Genomic DNA, 20,140 nt, shown 5'->3' on the forward strand with positions numbered 1-20,140 from the left:
GTGTTTGTACACCCTTAGTGTAGTAGGAAACTATTACAGGCTCCTCCACCACGACAAGGTGGTGTCTCAGGGGGAGCACCAGCGGTATACTGGTACCATGGGAACCGAGATAGTCTTCTGAATTCATATGTCTCAGGAGAATTCCTGGTGCATGTGCTTCAGCCTGGTTATTTGAAGTTGGGTAGGAGATTAGGGCGGGTTGCTGGTTATATCCAAACGGACAAGAGACCTTCCAACCTCAAATGTGAAGTTCATCTCGAACTCCGTAGTTCGGTAGAGATTTAGGTAGGTCTTACTACAGTGAGGCTTTAACTGTGGTTAGAAAATCAATGCATACTTTAAGAAGACAGTGTGGTTAGGTCTAAACATAGGGTGTTCACGTAAAACTACCGGGGCGTAACTGTTCCTTGCGTGCCCCATAGATTGAATGCGCCCAATGCCAACCACGATTCGCTTTTGGCACCCCGCGCTGACTTCTACTCTTACCCTCATAACTTTCATGCGGCATGCTCTCAGATGGCTATTGCGTGAGGATGTACAGGACGATGGATGGTCAACGGATGGACGGCGGACATCCTACAGCTGCGTCTGATGGAAAATTTGGCATCATTACAAGGGATTACACCCAATGTATCCTACAACATTGGATAGGAATATATTGCTAAAAATTAAGCTATAAAAACTTTTTGTTAATTTCGCTTTCAGAAAGGCAGTATAAATCATATATTCCATTTGAAAGGGATACACATTTACCCCATTATAACCTCAAAGGAAGTTCTTCCTATTTATTAACCAATGATAACAAAATGAGACGTATTTTTGCTTTACTCTGAATATCATTTTCCATGGCCAGATACATCTGCTCCCACCACGATTCTCGCCATAACAGTTCGTTTCCCAACTCGGGCACAAATTTATGGGCAGCGAACCAATAAAGCTGGAAGAAAAAGCGCACACCATTTGCAAGTGGGTAAATAATTTCCAACCCGTACCCAATGCATCCCGCAGTCGAGCTGCTGACCAGGGCGTTGAAATAGAAAACCCTTGAAAACACCAGAAAAAACTACGGAGAAGAAATTAAAAATACACACCAGGAGCATGTTAATTAAATCAATAAATTATCACGTTATAAGAGGCCCTTGCCCAGCCACTCAAGAATTTTCTCCAGTATCCGTAGTAATTGGCCTCAAACGCAGAGGCTGCAGCGAGACTTGAAAGGAAGTGAATTACTTTCCTACGAAATACGCTATCTAACGAACAAGAGCGGAAGGATAAAAAGCTCTGGAAAGTATGGCCTTTCTTTGTTCGTCGTTGTGTATTTTTCCCTGTACACGACGGAAGATTCTTTGAACATATTCAAAGATAATCCTTCTTCTAGTATGCTTACATGCGAAAGCTATTCCGTTGAAAGGCGGCTCAGATGGGAGGAGGCGTCCCTTTCGGGTAAAGTAAGCAAGGAAAATTTTACTATTCTGCAATGGAACTTTGAATTAAAAGGTGAATGGCATAATATAGTTTGTGCGTATCTTTAAGTAAATTTATTTTAATACGCCTTCTACATCTGGCAGATAAAAATGGTGGAAAAGTCGATCCTGCTTTCAATGTCGATTAATTTCGAGTTAGGAAGCGAAATCAATCTTCAACGGAATATTTTTCCGAAAACTGACGTCTTTCCGCTGATTCAGTAAAAGAATTACGGTGATACCACTTCAGATAAGAAAATTTTCTCGTAGTCCTGGTAGTGCTGCGAAAGGAGGCTGCGTTGCATCCACCCCTTTCGGTGCTATCTTTCTAGCTGATGCTGGTGTTTTTTGTGCTTTTTATGAATATCATCCTTTCTTCTTCAGATAGTATTTTGCTCTTGAACGAAACATGAACTGCATTGCACATTTAATGCTATTAAATCACATCCTGCTTCTGCTACCATTACACGAGCGTTCAGACGAATGCAATGTAGAGTATTTGAACAATAGGGAAATATCGTATCCTTCCTTCTTGTTTCGCATTAAAATTTAATTTAACATTGAGAAGATGTAAATAATATGCAAGGATCAGAAATCACAAGTTTTCTTGTGCACAAATGCGTCGGTTCGGAGAAATGAATAAAGAAATTGAGTGTGTTCTTCTTGCAAGTAAGGATGTAAATTGTTTTATGGTAAATCTGAGTTACGGATTTAGGTTGCATACGAAACAGGAGGTAAGTTTGAGCTTTTGTCTTGCATATGCATATTGAGTTGGTGGGCTCATAATTGTGGTGACGAACAAATGGGAGTTCTGTTAGAGACGAATGTAGTGACAAAAAGGGTTGATCGGATTACTTTTGGTGATGGTGTTTATAATCTTGATGATTAACTTTTTACGCAATGAAAGTACTCCAAAGAGGAAGTAGCAAAGGCGGAAGATGAAATTTCGAGTTTGTCGTTTAAAAGAGACAGAGGAAGGGCTGACTATAGCCTGAATGGCCTAGGCGTTCCAGGTAGGTGGGGTAAACTCCATTCTGACCAATACATAGTTTTATTTTCCTTTTTTTTTTCTTCAGCCTTTCTCCCGTTCACAAGCGAGGTCGGCTCGTCGTAATCGGTTTCGCCATTGAGCTCTATCGAATGTCTGATCTGGGTGCAATCTAGAAACTTTTAAATCCCCATCCAGTGTATTGAGTCACCGTTGCTTCGGCCGGCCTTTTGGTCACTTGCCATCAACTTCGATGATCAGACCAATCTTGCCAAGTAAATTCCCGTTGGCACGAATTACATGACCATACCATCGAAGACGCCTCTCTCGTAATTTTTCCACGATCGGTGTAACTCCATATCGATCGGCACTAGTCAAACGTAACATCATCGTCTCCATTACCGCAAAACGTCGTTCATTGTCTTTTATAGTCGGCCAATACTCAAAACCATACAGGGCGACAGGACGGACGACATTGGGGTAAATTTGACATGTCGATCACAAAGAACACCAGTTGTGGAACCCCACTTCATCCAGGTTGCATTAATGCATGGATCGGATGGTAATTTAAACATTCTGCTGGAATACCTTTCTTTTTCCATATTAGAACAGTGGCACTTTCTTGTCAGTCAGATGGTGTTCTTCCCAGCCACAGTGTTGGGTCCCAGCTCTTCGCTTTCCTGAGCTCAGCTGCGTTGTCGTCAGGTCCTGTAGTTTTCACTGATTTCATTCGTTTTATTGCTTCCTCGACTTCAGTTGCGCTGACAGTGAAGTCCTCGGTGTTTAACGTAGGTACCTGTCGTGAGACTTAATCCTACGTCCTCTTAAGACACGGATTGATTTTGTGACCACAATCAGAGCCCCGCTGAGACAAGCAACAACGGTATCAGTCTATACCGAGTGCATGGCTTAGCATTCATACTGGTGGATGCAAGAATTACCTAAATCTCTACCGAACTATGGAGTACGGCACCCGTGTTGATACGCAACACTACGTCAAGACGCGAAAGTCTCTTCTCGCTTGAGCATAACCACAACCACCATGAAACTCCCACTAGGGGGGCCAACCGCAAATAACCGAGCTGTCCTTACATACAACAGGAGTTCACCCGAAGTATGTGAGTCCAGGGGCTTTCCCGGTTCCCATGGGACCAGTATACCCCTGGTAAGGTTTCGTGACCAATTTGCCACTTCAGATGAGTCCCCGTGCAGACTCGGGTCTGATCGCCCTGATTAGGCCTTTGGAGCATTTGCCTATTGAATCACGGTCGGCAAACCAAAGTGATTACAGCGTCTCCCGGTGCCACCACTATGGAGGTTCTCCTCGGCCACTTGGTTTTGGTTTGGCCGATAGGGTTGCCGCCCCATTTTCCTCGCCGCCACCCCTGAGCACCAGTTGCGCTGATAGGTGGAACTGCTCCAAATGTCAGCAATGATTGTGGAAGTGGAGGATGAGCAAATTCTTAGTTGAAATCTGCTTGAAGTATTCTCGCCATCTATCCATTGCGGCTCGATGGTTGCTATGCAAAGTTTCGTTCTTGTCATTAACGCTACAGAAGTGATCGATATCCTGTGTAAGTTCATTGCGGCTTTTAGCAAGTCGGTACACATCTCTCTCGCCATCCCGCTTGCCCAGTTTATCGTAAAGATTTTTGTAATGGTTCGCTCGGGTGACAGCGTCTGTTTGAAATTTGTGGTAGAGACGTTTCTTTTCACGGACCTTCATTTCAACATCGTCATTTCAAAGCCAAGTATCTCGGTTGATGTACCGCTTACCCGGCTTGGTGACCTGGAGGGTTGCAGAGACCGCTTTGTGGATCGTGTCTTTCATTTGGTTCCATGATTCTTCCACATTCGTAATGGTCGGCAATGGTATGTGTGAGATCGTTTCTTCTTTCTTCTTACCAAATCGCCACCATTTAATGCACCGCGGGCCAGTGAATTCCTCATGCTGTTTTATCAGTAGCTTAATTCATAGGACGGCAATCAATGGCCGATGTTGAGGTGCGATGGTCTCATAGGAAAAGGCTTTGCAATAAGTGGCAGTGGTAAAATGGCGTCTTATGAGAATATAGTCGATTTGCGTTTGCTGTTCTCACTATAAATTATAGGAAGATGAGACAATCGTTTAGTGAAGCATGTATTCATAAGTACAAGGTCATGGGTGTCCGCAAAATCGATTATACGCTCGCCAAGCTCATTGCGCGTTCCGAACGCCTTTCCTCCATGGCACCTGTTACCGTCTGTTCACCCATATGACCATTAAGGTCGCCGGCATTAATTATATAGTCGTCAGCAGGCACGTGACAAGTCTTTTCATCGAGAAGTTGCCAGAAGGCATCTTTCTTGGCATCAGGTCGGCCTGTCTGTGGTTTGTTCATGGCGAAGAAGTGAATAGTGCGATCAGCTGATATAATGGTGAGCTTCATCAGCCGATCATCAAATCGTTCGACTTCTTTAATGGCATTATGGAAACCCTCTGAGATGGCAATGCCAACACCATATTGAGTGTGTGGATTACCAAAATAGAGAAGTTTGTAGCCATTCTTACCGCGTTCGCGTTCAATGTCGCAGCTTTTGGTACCAGACCATCGGGTTTCTTGCAGAGTGCAGATATCAATACGCCTTTTCCGAATGGCTCTTGCGGGTTCCTCGGTGTTTCCAGTTAGGGTACCAACATTTCGCGTACAGACACGTATTTGTTTTGCTCGCTAATTTACTTACGTTTTGCCGCCGTCCATGCGTCGAGAACCCTTGTCCATTTCTCGACAGGAACGGGGCTTCTTCTAACGACATTGGGTACATTTTCTAGGTTGGCTTGTCGCGGGACCTGTCACCAAGAGAGATCAGGTAGGATTTAGCATAGTGGAATAACGCCAACTATACTCTATTTATCTCCCTGATCTCAGCATTTTATTTTTGTTTTGCTGAGGATAGTACGTAGTACGTTGCCTCAAACCGTCCTCCTTTACCTGGGCTTGGGGCCAGCATACTATGTTAATAGCATGGCGGGGTTTTCTGACCAATACCTGGTATCTATTATTAACCTAAGAAGTCGGTGCTACGTGGAGTTAGTAGCTTTTATGGTTTGGTTTGGGGTTTACAATTCACTAAAATTATTCGCTACTGGTATAAGACGGCGACTAAGAGGGGTAAAGATTTACGGGTCAGCAGCTTGTAAATCTTAAGCCTTATTATGCATTGGAAATGGCCACAAAACCTTGGAAGTGAACTGATTGGCTACGAGCTTTTGCTTTTGACAACGATTTATTACTCTGATGGTATTTAAGTATATCAGAATTTTCAGTTGTTCCAACTTTCCCGACAATTTCGGCGATCTAAAGCTAGAGTTAAGTGCAGTAAGATGGTGCGATTTTCGGGAGCATCTTCCTAAAGGTGGCATTGTGATCGTTGTGGGTGATTTGAATGCCATAGTGGGCTCTGATAATAGCTTGCTCGGATATGTGATGCGAAAACACAGCCATGCGGACGGGAATGACAATCCTGCGAAGTCTGCGGCTCTTTGCAGCTTGCGCCGTCTCGTCATTAATAATAATCGTTGGCGCAACAATCCATATTAGATCAGGGCCTTGAAGTGTGTTAGAGCACTTCATTCAAGACCGCAACGGTACACTACAGTACACTTTAGGAGGCAATGTGGTCAGCATTGCGCCTCGTCATTGGTGGTACACTATTCGAGCACAGAGCCTGCCATGAGCCTAGTTGAATTTCAACTGATTGACAACTTATATCTCTCGACTTATATTTATTCCCTATTATTTGGTCACAGAGCGATCAGCATTAGATTTAGGTCTTGCTTTTTGCATCTGCGTAGGTGCTCTTGAGAGAAATCGTCACTCGATAATCGCTCACCTTAATATTATGTCTACATTGTCTCAAAGCGACACACCGTTCTTGGGATCTTAGCTTAAACAGCTAGGCGAAGAATATTGATAAACATTGGTCCGCCATTACCCGTGCTCTTTTACCTGGCCCTGGAGAAATTGTGTGATGGCTGTAGAAACATGGAACAACGAGCGCAACGGATTGAAGGTTCATGCTGCCGGGGTAAGTAGGGGTGAACGTGGTGCCCTTGAGGTTCGTAACCACGAAAAATCCCGGGAGTTGTTGCTTAGGGTGGACCGTGTCAAAAGAGAATTGTTATTGCGTTGGTTAGGGGATAAAATGGGCTTGGGCAGACATGGCAAAGTTGCTGGATGGTAACGATCTTTGTATATTTTCGAAACAAGTCGACCCAGACTTCGCAGTTGGGAGCTTCGGGTAACCGGCTGCAACTTGGCGGTGAAGTAACATGAGCGGTGATGACGACGACCCGGTACGATACGGACTTATGATTTGGCAGAGGATTCGGCGTAGGCCGCATGTGAGCTGACAGCTGTGACATTCTGTTCTGTTACACCAGAGTAGCATCTCGTGGAAACGGCTCTCAGGCTACATAACGTTCGAAGTTATGAGATTGTTAAGCCAGTGCGATTTAATGCTGTTCGTTCTTTCACTTTTGGTGCTGACATTAATAATCGTAGGCGCAACAATCCAATTGGATCAGGGCCTTGAAGTGTGTTAGAGCACTTCATTCAAGACCGTAACAGCACACTACAAGATAGCCTGTAGGAAGTAATGTGGTCAGCGCTGCGATCGCACGAGATTATTACCTTGATTTAACTCAGGTACTCATTCACAGCTGAGTCAACTGATATTCGACTTCAAATTACGATAGAAATTTCACTGCCAACAGTGAGATTTGAACCGCGACCTTTCGTACGACAGCCTTGTACTATAACCACTCAGCTATTCGGACACTCCTGTGTGTGCTGACGCTGCCATCATATACTTCGTCTTGCTTCATTGATGTGTAGTCCAAGATCTCGCGCCGCCTGCTCGATCTGGATGAAGGCAGTTTGTACGTTTTAGGTCGTTTTTGCCATGATGTTGATATCGTTAGCATAGACCACTAGATGGAAGGGTGGTGTCTCTCGCATTTGTCTCAGCAGCACGAATCACTTTTTCCAGGGCCAAGTTAAAGAGGACGCTTCATAGGTCATGCCGTTGTCTTAGACCGTTGTTAATGTTGAAGGTCTTGAGAGTGATCCTGCTGCTTTTATGTGGTCTCACACATTAGTCAGGGTGATCCTAACCAGTCATGGCCGTGTAAAGTTTTACCCTGGCTATGCTAACATAGACGGCTTTAAAGTCCATGAAAAGATGGTTCAACTTATGGCCATATTCATCGTTTGCCAAGGAGAGAAAATCTGATGTATTGCTGATTTGTCTGGAGTGAAGCCTCTTTGGAATGGGCCAATGATGTTCTGGGGGTATGGGGCTATCCGACCTAGCAAGATAGCGGAGAATATCTTATAGATGGTACCGTGATACCTATAGTTGTTACACTGCGTGATATCTCAGTTTTTATGTATGGGGAAGATAATGCCTCGTTGCCAGTCGTCAGGCATTGATTCGCTGCCCCATACCTTGAGCATCAGTTGATGAACCGCTTGGTGTAATTGGTCGCCTACATATTTACCCAGTTCGGCTGTAATTCCATCGGCTCCTATACTTATGATTTTTAAGTCCGTGCAATCGGACTGTTTTTTCCATGCTTGGTGGTGACAGCATTTGCCCCTCGTCTTTAGTTGGCAGAACCTCCAACTTGCCGATATTTTGATTGTTGAGCAATTCATCAAAATATTCAACCCATTACTCCAACATGCCCATTCTGTCGGAAATCAGATTTCCCTCTTTGCCTCGGTAGCATGAGCATCGAGGTAAATAAAGCTTCATCCTGCTGACTTGTTGGCAAAACTTCCACGCCTGGTGCGGTTGCTCCCTGTACTTTCCTGTTCACAGATCCGTTGGTTTACCCAGGCTATCTTTCTCGTCCATGAAGTTTTTTCTCCGTTCGACGGAGTTCGTGATAAGTCTCTGGCGTGCCCGCGTTCTTTGATAATAGAACATTACTCGGCAAGCAGCATTCTTTCCTTCCATTCCAAGCTTACTTTCATCGTCAAAGCAGCCGTTCCGACTTTTTTTGTGAGTATGTTTGTGGCCGTACCAATGATAACGCCCTTCTGGTGGTTGTGAAGATCATTTGTTGATCCTTCATCTCCTGGGTATCTGTTAGCTGCGGTTATTGCAGCATCCATTTCCCGCTTATAGGTGTCGCGGAGTGCTGTGTTGTGAATGGCTTCACTCTCACCTGAGTGTCAGAGGGGATTGTAGGTGGTGTTGTAATTCGAACCCGGTGCACTATGCCAACGAGATAGTGATCCGAAGGTACATTGGCTTCCCTATATGTTCTGGCATTCATTAAGGCTGAGAGATGGCGGCATTCAATCAGCACGTGGTCAATTTGGTTGACTTTTGCTTTCTGCGCAAACCAGGTACTTCCAATAACCATTTCGTGCCATACTGCTAATTGAATAATCCGCTGCCCGTTATCATTGGCATCCTTATATAAGCTATGGGAGTCGACGTTTCGCCTGAATACGGGCTCCGTCCCTACTCGACTGTTGAAATCTCCAAGTATGATTTTGATATAATTCTTGAGACAGGTTTCGTGAGTTCGCTTAACTGCCTCATAGAAGGCAAACCAACTCCGAGGATATTGTTTACTGGATGATAATATATATGTATGTAATAATCTTCTTCAGGAAACCGGTCCCTGTCCAACGCATCTCTTGCAGCGCTATTACATCAGCCTTATATTGGGACATGGTATCGGCTAGCTCCTGGGCAACATTCGGTCTGTACAGGGAGTGCACGATCCATGAGAAAATGCGCAAATCGTTATTCCGTTTTGCCAGCTTCGTCGTTGTACAGTTGTAAAGTCCAACCCCTAACTTGGAGGACCAGTTGGTACAATTTGTCCTGTTTTTAGCAGCGATAGACTCGCGTTCATCCTTCTCCGTCTGCAGGTTTTCATTCAGGAAGAACATCCAGCGATTACCACGTGGAGGTACAGATAGGGTTTGATAATAGAACTGTTGATGTTGGTCGAGCGGGCGTTTCCCAGGTTGTATGCTCCATTGTAGGGACCAATCCACGTTTCGCCCTGGGACCTGGGGTAAACATAATATCCACCATAAGAGTTGCAAAAACATATTGTATTTCGCTTCAAATTACAGGAAGATAAAGTTAAGTTCTTAGGATAGGAAGCTGATATAAGGTTTAGCACTCCGGAGATCAGTATAGTTTGCAAGGGTATAAATGAGTTTGCGAGGCCTTGGAAAAGGGTCAAATTTCAGGAGTCATCGAGAAAACGCTAAAAAGCTGACGGGGGAACACAAATGCCATCGTGAGCACTGAAACTGTTGGCAGTCGGGAGAGTAAAAATAGAGTGGGTTATGTGTTGGCTTAGAGACTAGGTGGCACTGAAACGGTAGTCACATCGCAGAGACATCTCCACTTCGAATGACAGGCCAAATCAATGCAGAAACTACACTAGCAAGTACTATCGAGCTGCTCCGAATTGTATACTGTGCAAAGGTAACAAAAAGGTAAACAATCTGCACATTGCAGGCAATAGCAGGTGCGCGAGTACAGTAGAGCCTTCATCAGAAGCCGCAAATGAGGCTGATATAAATCAACCGTAAACACTGCTACGGGGAGCAGGGCCGACTCTTTCAGATCAGGGTGGTATCGATATGGCCAAAATTAGTGAACCATTTCGAAACCACGGTGTTGGTATTTAGGTGGGAGCGAGCGCCGCGGCTTGCTTCTGGAGAACAAATAATGGAGTTCCTGAATGGTGAATTCATCTGAGCCAAAGTGAAAAGAATCCACATATATAGCTGCTAAGCCCCATCTAGTGCTACCTTTGTCGAGTAGTTCTGGACACGAGAGCACCTGGATCAAAGGTCCTTGTTCATGATTTTAATGCGTGGGCTACTTAAAAGGCAGTCGAGGGCCGTTTTAGCCAGAAGAACTGCTTGACAAGTTAGTAGGGACTATACCTACGGTAACCACCAAGCAATCTGCATCGACTTCAAGAGCAAACAAAGGTAAACGGCAAAAATTTTGAGAGGCACAGGCTCAAGCCTAATATAGTCCCGCATGGTACGGCCATTGGAACACCATCTAAATCATCAAATGGGTGACGGAAGCATGTGATGTTAATATGCCCGAAAAATGACGACTTTATTGTAGGTAATGAAACTAGTGGTGCAACAAAAAATTGCGATTTTTCGGGCGGCATATTTCCGGGAAAGTAGGATTTAACAGGGGTTTAAGGAAAAGTCTAAGATCATTGATTACCAGTTAAGTTTTTGTGGTTTTACGTGTTAACCCCATGGTCCTCTCTGAATACGGATTGATTCGGAGATCATAATCATACGCCTTGACTGATTGGTATAGCGGTGATGGTTTATGCAATATTCATACCTCCCTGCCCCTATAGAAACTAACGAGTACGGCATCCCTAAGGAGCTCTCTCTTCGATGTGGGCACAATCGCTATGAAAACACCTCCTCCCGGAGTTCTCCTGCGGCATTTTCCCCCGGAGGCCTATCCCGGTTTCCATGGTACCAAGGGGGAAATGGGCTTACAAGGTGGTAATGAAAAGTTTGCGAATTTCAACTCAAGTGACCTGCTCGCACTCTCTAAAAGATATTGTTGCCCTCTTGTTTTCTCATTACCAAAACAGTGGTAAACGGTCCCCAGCTGCACAAGTGCACCATCGGGAGATGCCAGCATCATATCGCCTGATCTGCCTGTTGGATACAATGCTTTTGGGATGCCAGTATGAGTTTCGGCGTTCCCACTTTACGATGAATGCAATAAGCATGGTGGTGAGTCTGGCAAAATATGCTTTGGGTTCTGTTGTTTGGCACTGGATGTCAAAAATGCACTAAATTTCTCTCGGAGAGGGCTCTCCGGTACGGGACGCACGAGGAGCCTAAAGAATATATGGTCGCAGCGGAGTTATCACAGGGCTCCATACAGGGTCGCCTGCCGTAAAATGTCATACCGTCCGAGAAGTGACTACAATTAACGGCTTTGCAGATGACATGGCTTAAAGAAGAACATTATGAAAGTGGAAGTCAGTGGACATGTGTCGTATCGAATTCGTCTATGAAATACCTTTGGGTGATGATTAATGGCTAACTGAGTTTTGGGAAACACCAAAAGTATGCATGCCGAATAGCAGTTAGTTCTACCACGGCGCACGCGAAAATGTTGCCGAATGTTAGCGGGTCGAAACATTGTCAAAGATTGCTTCTACCTAGAATGGTGCGATGCGTCGGTTGTGTACGCGGAGGCGCTTGTGAACTCTCAAAGACAAAAGTACGTGAAGCAGCTGAGTTCGGTTTATCCACTGATGGCTCTGAGGGTTTGCAGCGCTTTTAGAACGACATCAGATGAGGCACTACTGGTGATGGTGAGCAGCAGACCCAGTAGAAGGACATAAAGGACATAAAGAACGCAGGAATATGGTAAGGACAGTGTCATATTATCTATGGCCGCGCAGATGGGATAAATCTTCGAAGGGTCGGTGAATTATGGTATGGATTGAATGGAAACACGGAGCGACCAATTCGTCCTTTTCCGCATATGGAGTTGGAGTTTGAATTTCTTATTCCTTTTCCTGTGAGGAAGCTCTAATCGTCGCTGTTGAAATGAAATTTTTCTGAGGATTTCCTAAAAAGAACTTTCCCAAAATCGTATTCCAGCAAAACACTAATTCAAGAGGACGGGGAAATGTAGCTTTTTCATGTTCGTAAAATTAGATAAATTTTGTGTGAAAGCTAATCCGCAAGTCCATCTATTCACTGAAATATTTCCAATTTTTGCCACCACGATAATTTTATTTATAGTCACCATATAATAATATACATAGAATAAGCTTCAAGTCCTTCAATGCATTTATTTCAATATATATTAAGATTTACTTCTACCAATAATGACCCTTTTTATGTCCCCATTTCTTATGCTCTTCATCACCATCTTTCTTCTCATACTCTTCCTTATGACCATAATGTTCCTCGTGTCCTTTCTCGTCCTTATGTCCACCATGTTCCGAATGATGTCCACCCTTTTTCTCATGTCCTTTCTTACCAAATCCATCATGATGATGACCGGACTTGTGGCTGCCGGATTTGTGATGTCCTCCCTTCTTATGCTTGTGCTCGTCGTGGTAATCACCGTATTTTTCATCGAATCCTTCGTCATGATCCTCATCAAAGAATTTCTTATCCTTCTTGTACTCGTCCAGTTTGTGAATTTCATGATGGCCTTTGGTCGAGTGACCTTTCTTAAATGAGCCCTTTTCCTCATATTCGTGGCCCTTTTCGCCTTTTTTGCCCTTTTTGTGTTCGTGAAAGTGGCCAGCTTCGTCGTGGTGCTTCTTTTCATGGCCGCTTTCTTCATAGTGATCGCCTTTCTTGCCTTCTTTGTCGTGATGTCCCTTTTCGCCTTTGTCGTGGTGATGTTCGTGCTTGTAGCCCTTCTCTCCTTTTTCGCCCTTCTTGGAATGCTCCTCCGAATGATGTTCCTCCCCGTCACCTTTTTTCCATTCATCCTCCTCATGTTTTTCAGAGGCTAACGCCTGCAAATCCTCAAAATGGGGATGAGCACTTGTTGATATTATCATTGCACATAGCCACAAGCCTGATAAGAGAATCCAAAGTGATTTTGATTTTGATGTCGCCGTCATGGTCATCGTCGCCGCCGATAACGACATTCAGAAGGCTTGAAATGTTGTTGCCTGACCGGAACTGGACAGTTTGATTGTTTGCTGCCGGTTATCTCAGTTTATGTCTACGAGCAATATCTGCTCCCAGCAATCGGACAGTTTGGATTGATAGTTGAGTCTGGACTGATTCCGAAAGTGAAAAGTTTGTGGTCATTTATAGATTGATTTCCATGTTGCCGGACGACTCTGAGCCAATGAAGAGAATGGGTTGCGGTCAAGAGGCTGCAATAGTTCAGTAAACAGATTGAACAGTAACTAGTTTGCGGTTTTCCTAAGCAAGAATAGGATTGCAAAGCGGTCAAATACCATTAGATTGCAATCAATGGTTTCCTAGTAATTCCGAATTAAAAGTAACAATGTTGCATCTAATATTTCCCTAGAATTTAGGATTTATTTCATTACTTCGCCGTGCTAAGTACTCACCCCTTTCAGCACGTGAAAGTTTCCGAAACTTACGACCAGTTCACCCGAAACCTTTTAAATTATTAAACACAATTCCATTACGCACTCACATAACACCATCCATTCCAAACTCCGGCACTTTCTGCACAGCCACTTCGATAACGGAGTAATCAAATTTGATAATTATATAAATGGCGAATGCTTCCTCCGCATCGAAACGTAGATGGATGCACTTAGATGAAAACGATGCCGGAGATAGTGGCTGATGCTGTTAGGTCCTGGCTCCCCGCGAGCTAGCTCCCTTCTCTTCCGCTTCCATTTATATAGCGTTAATTGAATTAATAAGAAACTCAAGTGCAACGAGGACCAAGTTGCGGTTTATTTGTACTTTCAGAGTAAAATATTGAAATAGTTTCTAGGATTTAATTGGCTTTTTGCAATTTCACTTCTGCGGAGGACGATATGATTTCTGCGAGCAAGAAGCAAAGCAAAAGCCATGCAAAAAGGATATGGGGGAAGCTATCTATCAAAGAAGCGGAAGGAGGAGATTTTATTACGCCTTTATCGTTCGACGCCTGAAGTTAATTACGTATTGTATGCGCTCTCTTTTGCACTTCGTAATGAATCTTGGCTTTTACTCTAGCGCTCAGGAGTTTTTAGATGAAATGGAGTTATTTCGCGGTGGTAAGTTAGGACCTAAATGGATAATCTCGCTGAAAATTCCATGAATGGTGACTAGTAATTCAACGTTATCAGCAAGAAGGATATTTCGAAGTCAGTCAGGTACCCGGAAGTTTAATTATGTCATGTATGGTTATGGGATGACCAGATAAGCAGCAATAAAACCGGCCTCTGTTCAGTGGTATGTCTGTATATGGGGTGGGGACAACCTCAGTCTGGGAGTCCTCTGGCAGTGATGGTAGGTACGTAGGTATCAGTGGCCGCTCCGAGGAGCGCAATTTGATCTGTGGTGTGCGTTTCGATGGCGCAAAGTCCTAAGACCGTGACTGCGGTTATAAGAGCAGGGAAGCAGAGTCAAGCCGGCTCGGATCTTCAGAGACAGTCCGTAGCATACACGAAGGAAAGCAGCTCCCCCACCCTGCAGCTAGAAATCTCTCTGAAGTCCCCAAAGAATGATTTAGCCAGTATTCGTAGCCTGACAACCGTAGAGAAAGTGCATGAGGGTTTCCCTTCTTTCTCTGCAGCTTTGGCAATGGGAATTGTTGGGTATGCCGAGCCTGGCCGTAACCTTGAATACAGTTGCACGCATCTGGCACAGAAGCTCTCGTGAGTGGGTTACGTTATAAGCGGGCTAAATCCTCTTTGGCTTGGCACAAGCCATCTAAAGCCCGCGGCTGGTAGGTAATGCGAGTAGACTCCGCCCCTGCAGCCGCCAGCGAAACCTCGACTGTATTCACCAAAGGGCTGCTAAGAGCGGAGCCCCGCCTGGCTAATCCGTCAGCTTGCTCATTTTATTTTATGTTCCTATGCCCGGAAACCCAGAGAAGGGTGACCTTAAGCGTGCTGCCCAGAAGGTTCAGCGCGTCTCTGTACTGCCCTACCAGCCTGGAGGCTATCGTGGCTGAGTACAATGCTTTTATGGCCGCTTGGTTGCCGGCCAGAATGGCTATGTTACGCTTGTGGGTCGGATCACGCTTTAGCCATCGACAGACTTCCAATATCGCGAGTACTTCCGCTTGGAATATATTGGCGAAAACTGGGAGGTCATACGACTCGGATACACTGTATGTATTCGAGAAATCCCTCGCGCCGACTTTAAGGACCATCTTTGATCCATCGGTAAAGAATATTGAGTCATAACCTTGCAACACGTCGCCGGTCTTCCTCTTTGCCCTGGTTCGAAAGTCCACAGCAAAGTTTCTCGTGAAGTTTAGCTTGCGTGTGGCATAGTCCGTGGAGAATGTCCAGATTTCCCGAGGAACTTCGTCTAGGATGTTACTATGGCGATAGCCGGACTCACGTAATCTGACTGCACTGCACGCTACAACGTATTTAATGTGTATGGCTAGGGGGAGGAGATGCAGAAATACATTGAGAGCATCTGCCGGGCAGGACAGCAGAGCCTCAGTAGCACCTGCACACGCGGTTCTTTGAATCCTATTAAGCTTTATCCTATTGTATTTTTTGCTCAAAGCCTGCCATCACACAATAGAGCCGTACGTTAGGATTGGACGCACCATAGCGGTGTGCATTAAGAGAATCATCCTTGGCCGGAGACCCCATTTTTTTTGCAAAGGTTCTCTTGCAGGCATATAGGCCTTCTTAACACTCAGCTCTATGTTCAATCTCCAATTTAGTCTTGGATCCACAATTACACCCAGATACTTTACATTGGAGGAAAGAACGAATCTTTGTTCATTCAGCCGTGGTCGGTGGAAATCAGGTGTCCTTGTCTTGATGGTGAATAGCATCAGTTCCATTTTGGTTGGGTTTATGCGGAGTCCGCATTTTGCGGCCCACAGGCATACCTTTCGCAACGCTCCTTCCATGATGTCGCTCATAATGGAGGAAACACCCCTGACAATAATATCACCAAGTCGTCGGCATATGCCTCTACATTCACCCCCTCTCCCCCGCTGCCGTCCAATATTCGTAAAATTTCCTCCATTACTATTAATCAGAGCACCGGAGGCACAACCCTGGGGTGTAAGATACCCCTCCAATCCAGTACTGGTCAAGGCTTCCTTGATGGCGTTGGTACTAACGTTGTTGAATGCTCCCTCTATATCCAAGAAGGCAGCTTATACTGCAATGACCGCTCTACCGTGCTAATTACCTCGTTGAGAGCGGTTTCTGTGGATTTTCCTTTGAGGTAGGTATGCTGGGACATAGAGAAAGGGGTTCACTCTATAATCGTTCTTAAGTGGATGTCCAGGACGCGCTCTAGGCTATTCAGCACAACTCTCCCCTGCTGCTTTTGTAGCATGACTGGCATTATAACAACTGGGCCCGGAGATTTATATGCGGAGAAGCGGTTTATAGCCCAGCCGCTCTTATCCTCAGTAATTACCGATTTGGCAGTTTTGTACAGCTGGGGTGGTTGCAAACCCTCCAAGCAAGGCTCTGACCGACAGTCCTCCTCCCTGGCGGGAAAGCGCGTTTGAATCAGCAGCTCAAAGGTCTCACTAGAAGATTCCGTTTAGGAGCCTTCCGACTTTTTAAGGAAGGATGGGCTCTTATGTTCTATGGACAGAATCTTCCTCAGCCTTCCGGATTCGCTGGTGCTTTCGATGTTTTGACAATAGTCCAATCAAGGCCGCCTATTTGCGGTCTTGATGGCCGACTTGTACTTTTTCAGGCAGCCCTTGTATGGCTGCCAATATTTATGCCGGTAGCAGATGTTGAAGATTTCTCTGGTCAGCTTCCTGAGGCTGGAGAGATCTTCATTCCACAGTTTCTTCTTGCTGTACTTAGAAGGGCACGAGACTTTAAAGGTGGCATCGAATGTCTTTTCCAGAGCCCCGACCTTTGACTCCATTTCGCCTGTTATGTCAATCTTATCAATTTGCGCATCGGAGAGTTTGTTCTTAATTACATGATCAAGATTTCTGCAGTCGATCTTCAGGGGTTTGGAGACCTCTACGGCGATATCTAGATTGAAAAGTATCCAACTGTGATTTGAGAAGGATATTTGGTCAGACATTCTCCAGTTCTCCACCCTAAGAATCCCATTGTCGGTTAGTAGGGTGATATCGAGGACCTCTTCCCAACCGTCACAGTTCTCCGAGCTGAGGAAATGGAAAGTTGGTATACTGCCCTGCTACACACCGAAAGGTTTGAAGTAACAATGAAATCAAAGAATGATTCAAGCCTCTCGTTGACATCCGAGCTGCCCCAAGGTGTGTGCCTTGCATTGGTGTCGCAGCCTGTCAACAGGTTGGCCTTCTTTGTGGGTATGGTGTTCGTCAGATGTTGTAGTTCTTCTAGTGGAGCTGATCGGTCGTGAGCCATGAAAGCCGAGGACGGAATTACTATCCGTCAGCGCCACACGTAAGTGGCTCCTGGCTACATCGCTGAAGGGTTTCGCAGTTCGTGGCTCGTTGGCTGACTGTTGCTGCAAATTTTTCTTGTTTAGCGTCTGAACTCTTGCTCACTCTGCTCCGCTTGTGATTTTGCTCGACCTCGTCTTGAGATCGATTGCGTTTCAGAGCGATGAGTTTCGCCTTCTACTCGTCTGCCAAGCGTTTGCTATTGTATTCCTCATCAATCGCCTGGTATTTAGCGAGGCTTTTTTCACCCCACTCGTCGACAGTACCCGTCTTTTTATTCTTAGCAATCTTGCTGAGAATATGCATGGCCTTCTGGTAGTGGCTCTTGAGCAGAACACCAGTGGATCCTAGCTCCTTAGCTGGTTTGCGGTGACCGACGTTCTTGTCGGTTTTCACTTTTGAGGGATCCCCCGACGCCGAGGGTTTCGGGTTAGGGGTATTATACCTGGTACTCGCTACACCCAGTATTACGGCAGTGGATTCCAGGCTGGACACCACTAGTCCGTTTGCTGCCTCGCTCCGGGAAGTCCCTGCGGTTCGTTTCCGCACAGCGGTACTACAGCTGTCACCGAGTGTACTGCTCCCAACGGCTACTCTCTCCTGGTTGGATACTAGCAACTCGTCCTCTGATGATGCGTCTAGCATCACCCCCACTTCTTCTATCGTCGATTTTTTTATTTTTAGAATTGAGTCCATGTCTTTGTTCCATGAGTAGTCAGGGAAGAATGTCCACCCGGCTAGCTCGGCCACCAGGGTAAGGTTCTCATATGAAACTAAAAGTGCCCAAGGTATACAGTGTTCGCATACTAAAGACATCCCCATTGACCGCGCAGCCCTGGGCGTATGCTGTTCCATCTGGGCTTGGGGTCCTATTAGCACCTTCTCCGGTGCAGGGAGGACGGTCCCCGAGCTGTTGCTTCGGTCCATCCCCCCGCCAGATCAACTTACCCTTAACATATGACCAGCAGACAAGCAGATCCTCGTCAATTGGATGAGCCTACTCGCAGCTCGGCCCTACACACTCTTGGTCCGCCCGAAGACGGCTTCCAGCGGCCACCACTAGGAAGTCGTCTGAGGACTTGCCGAATTATGCAACTTTAACCTGAAGCATAATCAAACCAGGCCGCCCCGAAACCCTGCACCTTATAAGAATTACCTTTCCCGTCATCCATATTTGGTTTAATTTTTATCCGCTAGAGGGGATGCACCTAATGGGAAGTTTGGCAACTCCACACTAAGTCATAAGTGGCATTAGATACAACGATGTAAGTCGAAGGATATCAACGACCCCAGACAACTTCTTCACTACCAAATCCCGCCAGTACTGGGGTTCTAAGCCCCTGCGTCGAAAGTGTTGATATTTTGTCTTCGTCCCTTCCATAGCCACTTTTCCGCAAGAGTGTGCGTTTTCTTCCCACCTGCTCAGCCCCGCCACCATCTATGTACATCTATGTGTATGTTCCACCTTGGCTTGGGGTCCTATTAGCACCTTCTCCAGTACAGGGAGGACGATCCCCGGTCTGTTTCTTCAGTTCATTCACCCGCCAAGTCTACTTGACCCTAACACATGACTAGCAGACAAGCAGTTGAGCCTACTCCCAGCCCGGCCCTACAGATTCTTCGCCCGTCCGAAGACGATTTCTAGCGCCACCACGAAGAGGTCGTCTGAGGATTTGCCACATTATGTAACTTTTACATGAAGCATAATCAGACCACGCCACCTCTGGCATTGATAAATTGCACTCGATGTCTTCGTCTAATGAAATATCCCAGATTCTACTCACATAGGAAGTGTTTCCTAGTCCTTAGCAAGTGCAGAAGAAGGTCTGCGACAGACATAGAGGGGTCGCACTATTCGAATCTGTTCCGACAGTCGGGCAGCATTATCAGCACAAAACACCAACGGCATATCAAACCAGTTGGTATGGAGTTGTCATCAGGTGCTGCTGAAACTTGGCCGACTGAACGAGATATTCCTAATGTGGGTGTCGGGGCACTCTAACATCGCTTGGACTCTTGTCGGCAGGCGAAAATCCTTGTGAAAGACCTTAGGGCCACTAGAGCGGCATTTTGTTGTCCCTTAAAAAGTGAGACACTAACGGGACACTGCTGCTTAAGCTACCATAGGAAAAAATTGGGGTAATGGTTTCGGCTATGTGCAGCGAATGTGAGGAGGAGGAGGAGACGGTGCTGCATTTTTTCTGCAGCTGCCCGGCACCCACAGATCTCAGACGAAGACACCTTAGCAAGGTTTTCTTCAATGAAGAATCTGCACACTCTCTGCCTCAGGAGAATGTTCTCAGATGCGCTAAAGCCTGCGAACACCGTAGGCGGGAAGCCATTGAATAGGCAATTTACGGGGATAGTACAATGGGTCTAACAATGGCCTGAGTGCTCGGAGCTGCGTCTCCCCCCAGTAAACTAGACTAACTAACTAATATCTTAAAGTTTTTGTGTAGCTCCGATTAAATCGAGCTCAAAATTGCTACCGAGGATATTTCGGTAGGTTTTCTGACAACAACAGAATTTTGAGTCAAAGAAAATTCATAGAGGGAACCATCTAGTACTA

At 45.6% G+C, this 20,140-nt stretch overlaps 1 protein-coding gene across 1 annotated transcript; it reads right to left on the reverse strand.

Annotated features, from left to right (window-relative positions):
• Window positions 1–12,301: 12,301 nt before the first annotated feature.
• LOC119646318 (sarcoplasmic reticulum histidine-rich calcium-binding protein) lies at window positions 12,302–13,240 on the reverse strand. Its single transcript, XM_038046739.1, has one exon. It carries the CDS (start codon window positions 13,145–13,147, stop codon window positions 12,359–12,361), a length of 789 nt encoding a protein of 262 aa, XP_037902667.1. The 5' UTR covers window positions 13,148–13,240; the 3' UTR covers window positions 12,302–12,358.
• Window positions 13,241–20,140: the final 6,900 nt, after the last annotated feature.

This window comes from Hermetia illucens, chromosome 1 (assembly GCF_905115235.1).
Source record: "Hermetia illucens chromosome 1, iHerIll2.2.curated.20191125, whole genome shotgun sequence".
NCBI lineage: Eukaryota > Metazoa > Arthropoda > Insecta > Diptera > Stratiomyidae > Hermetia > Hermetia illucens.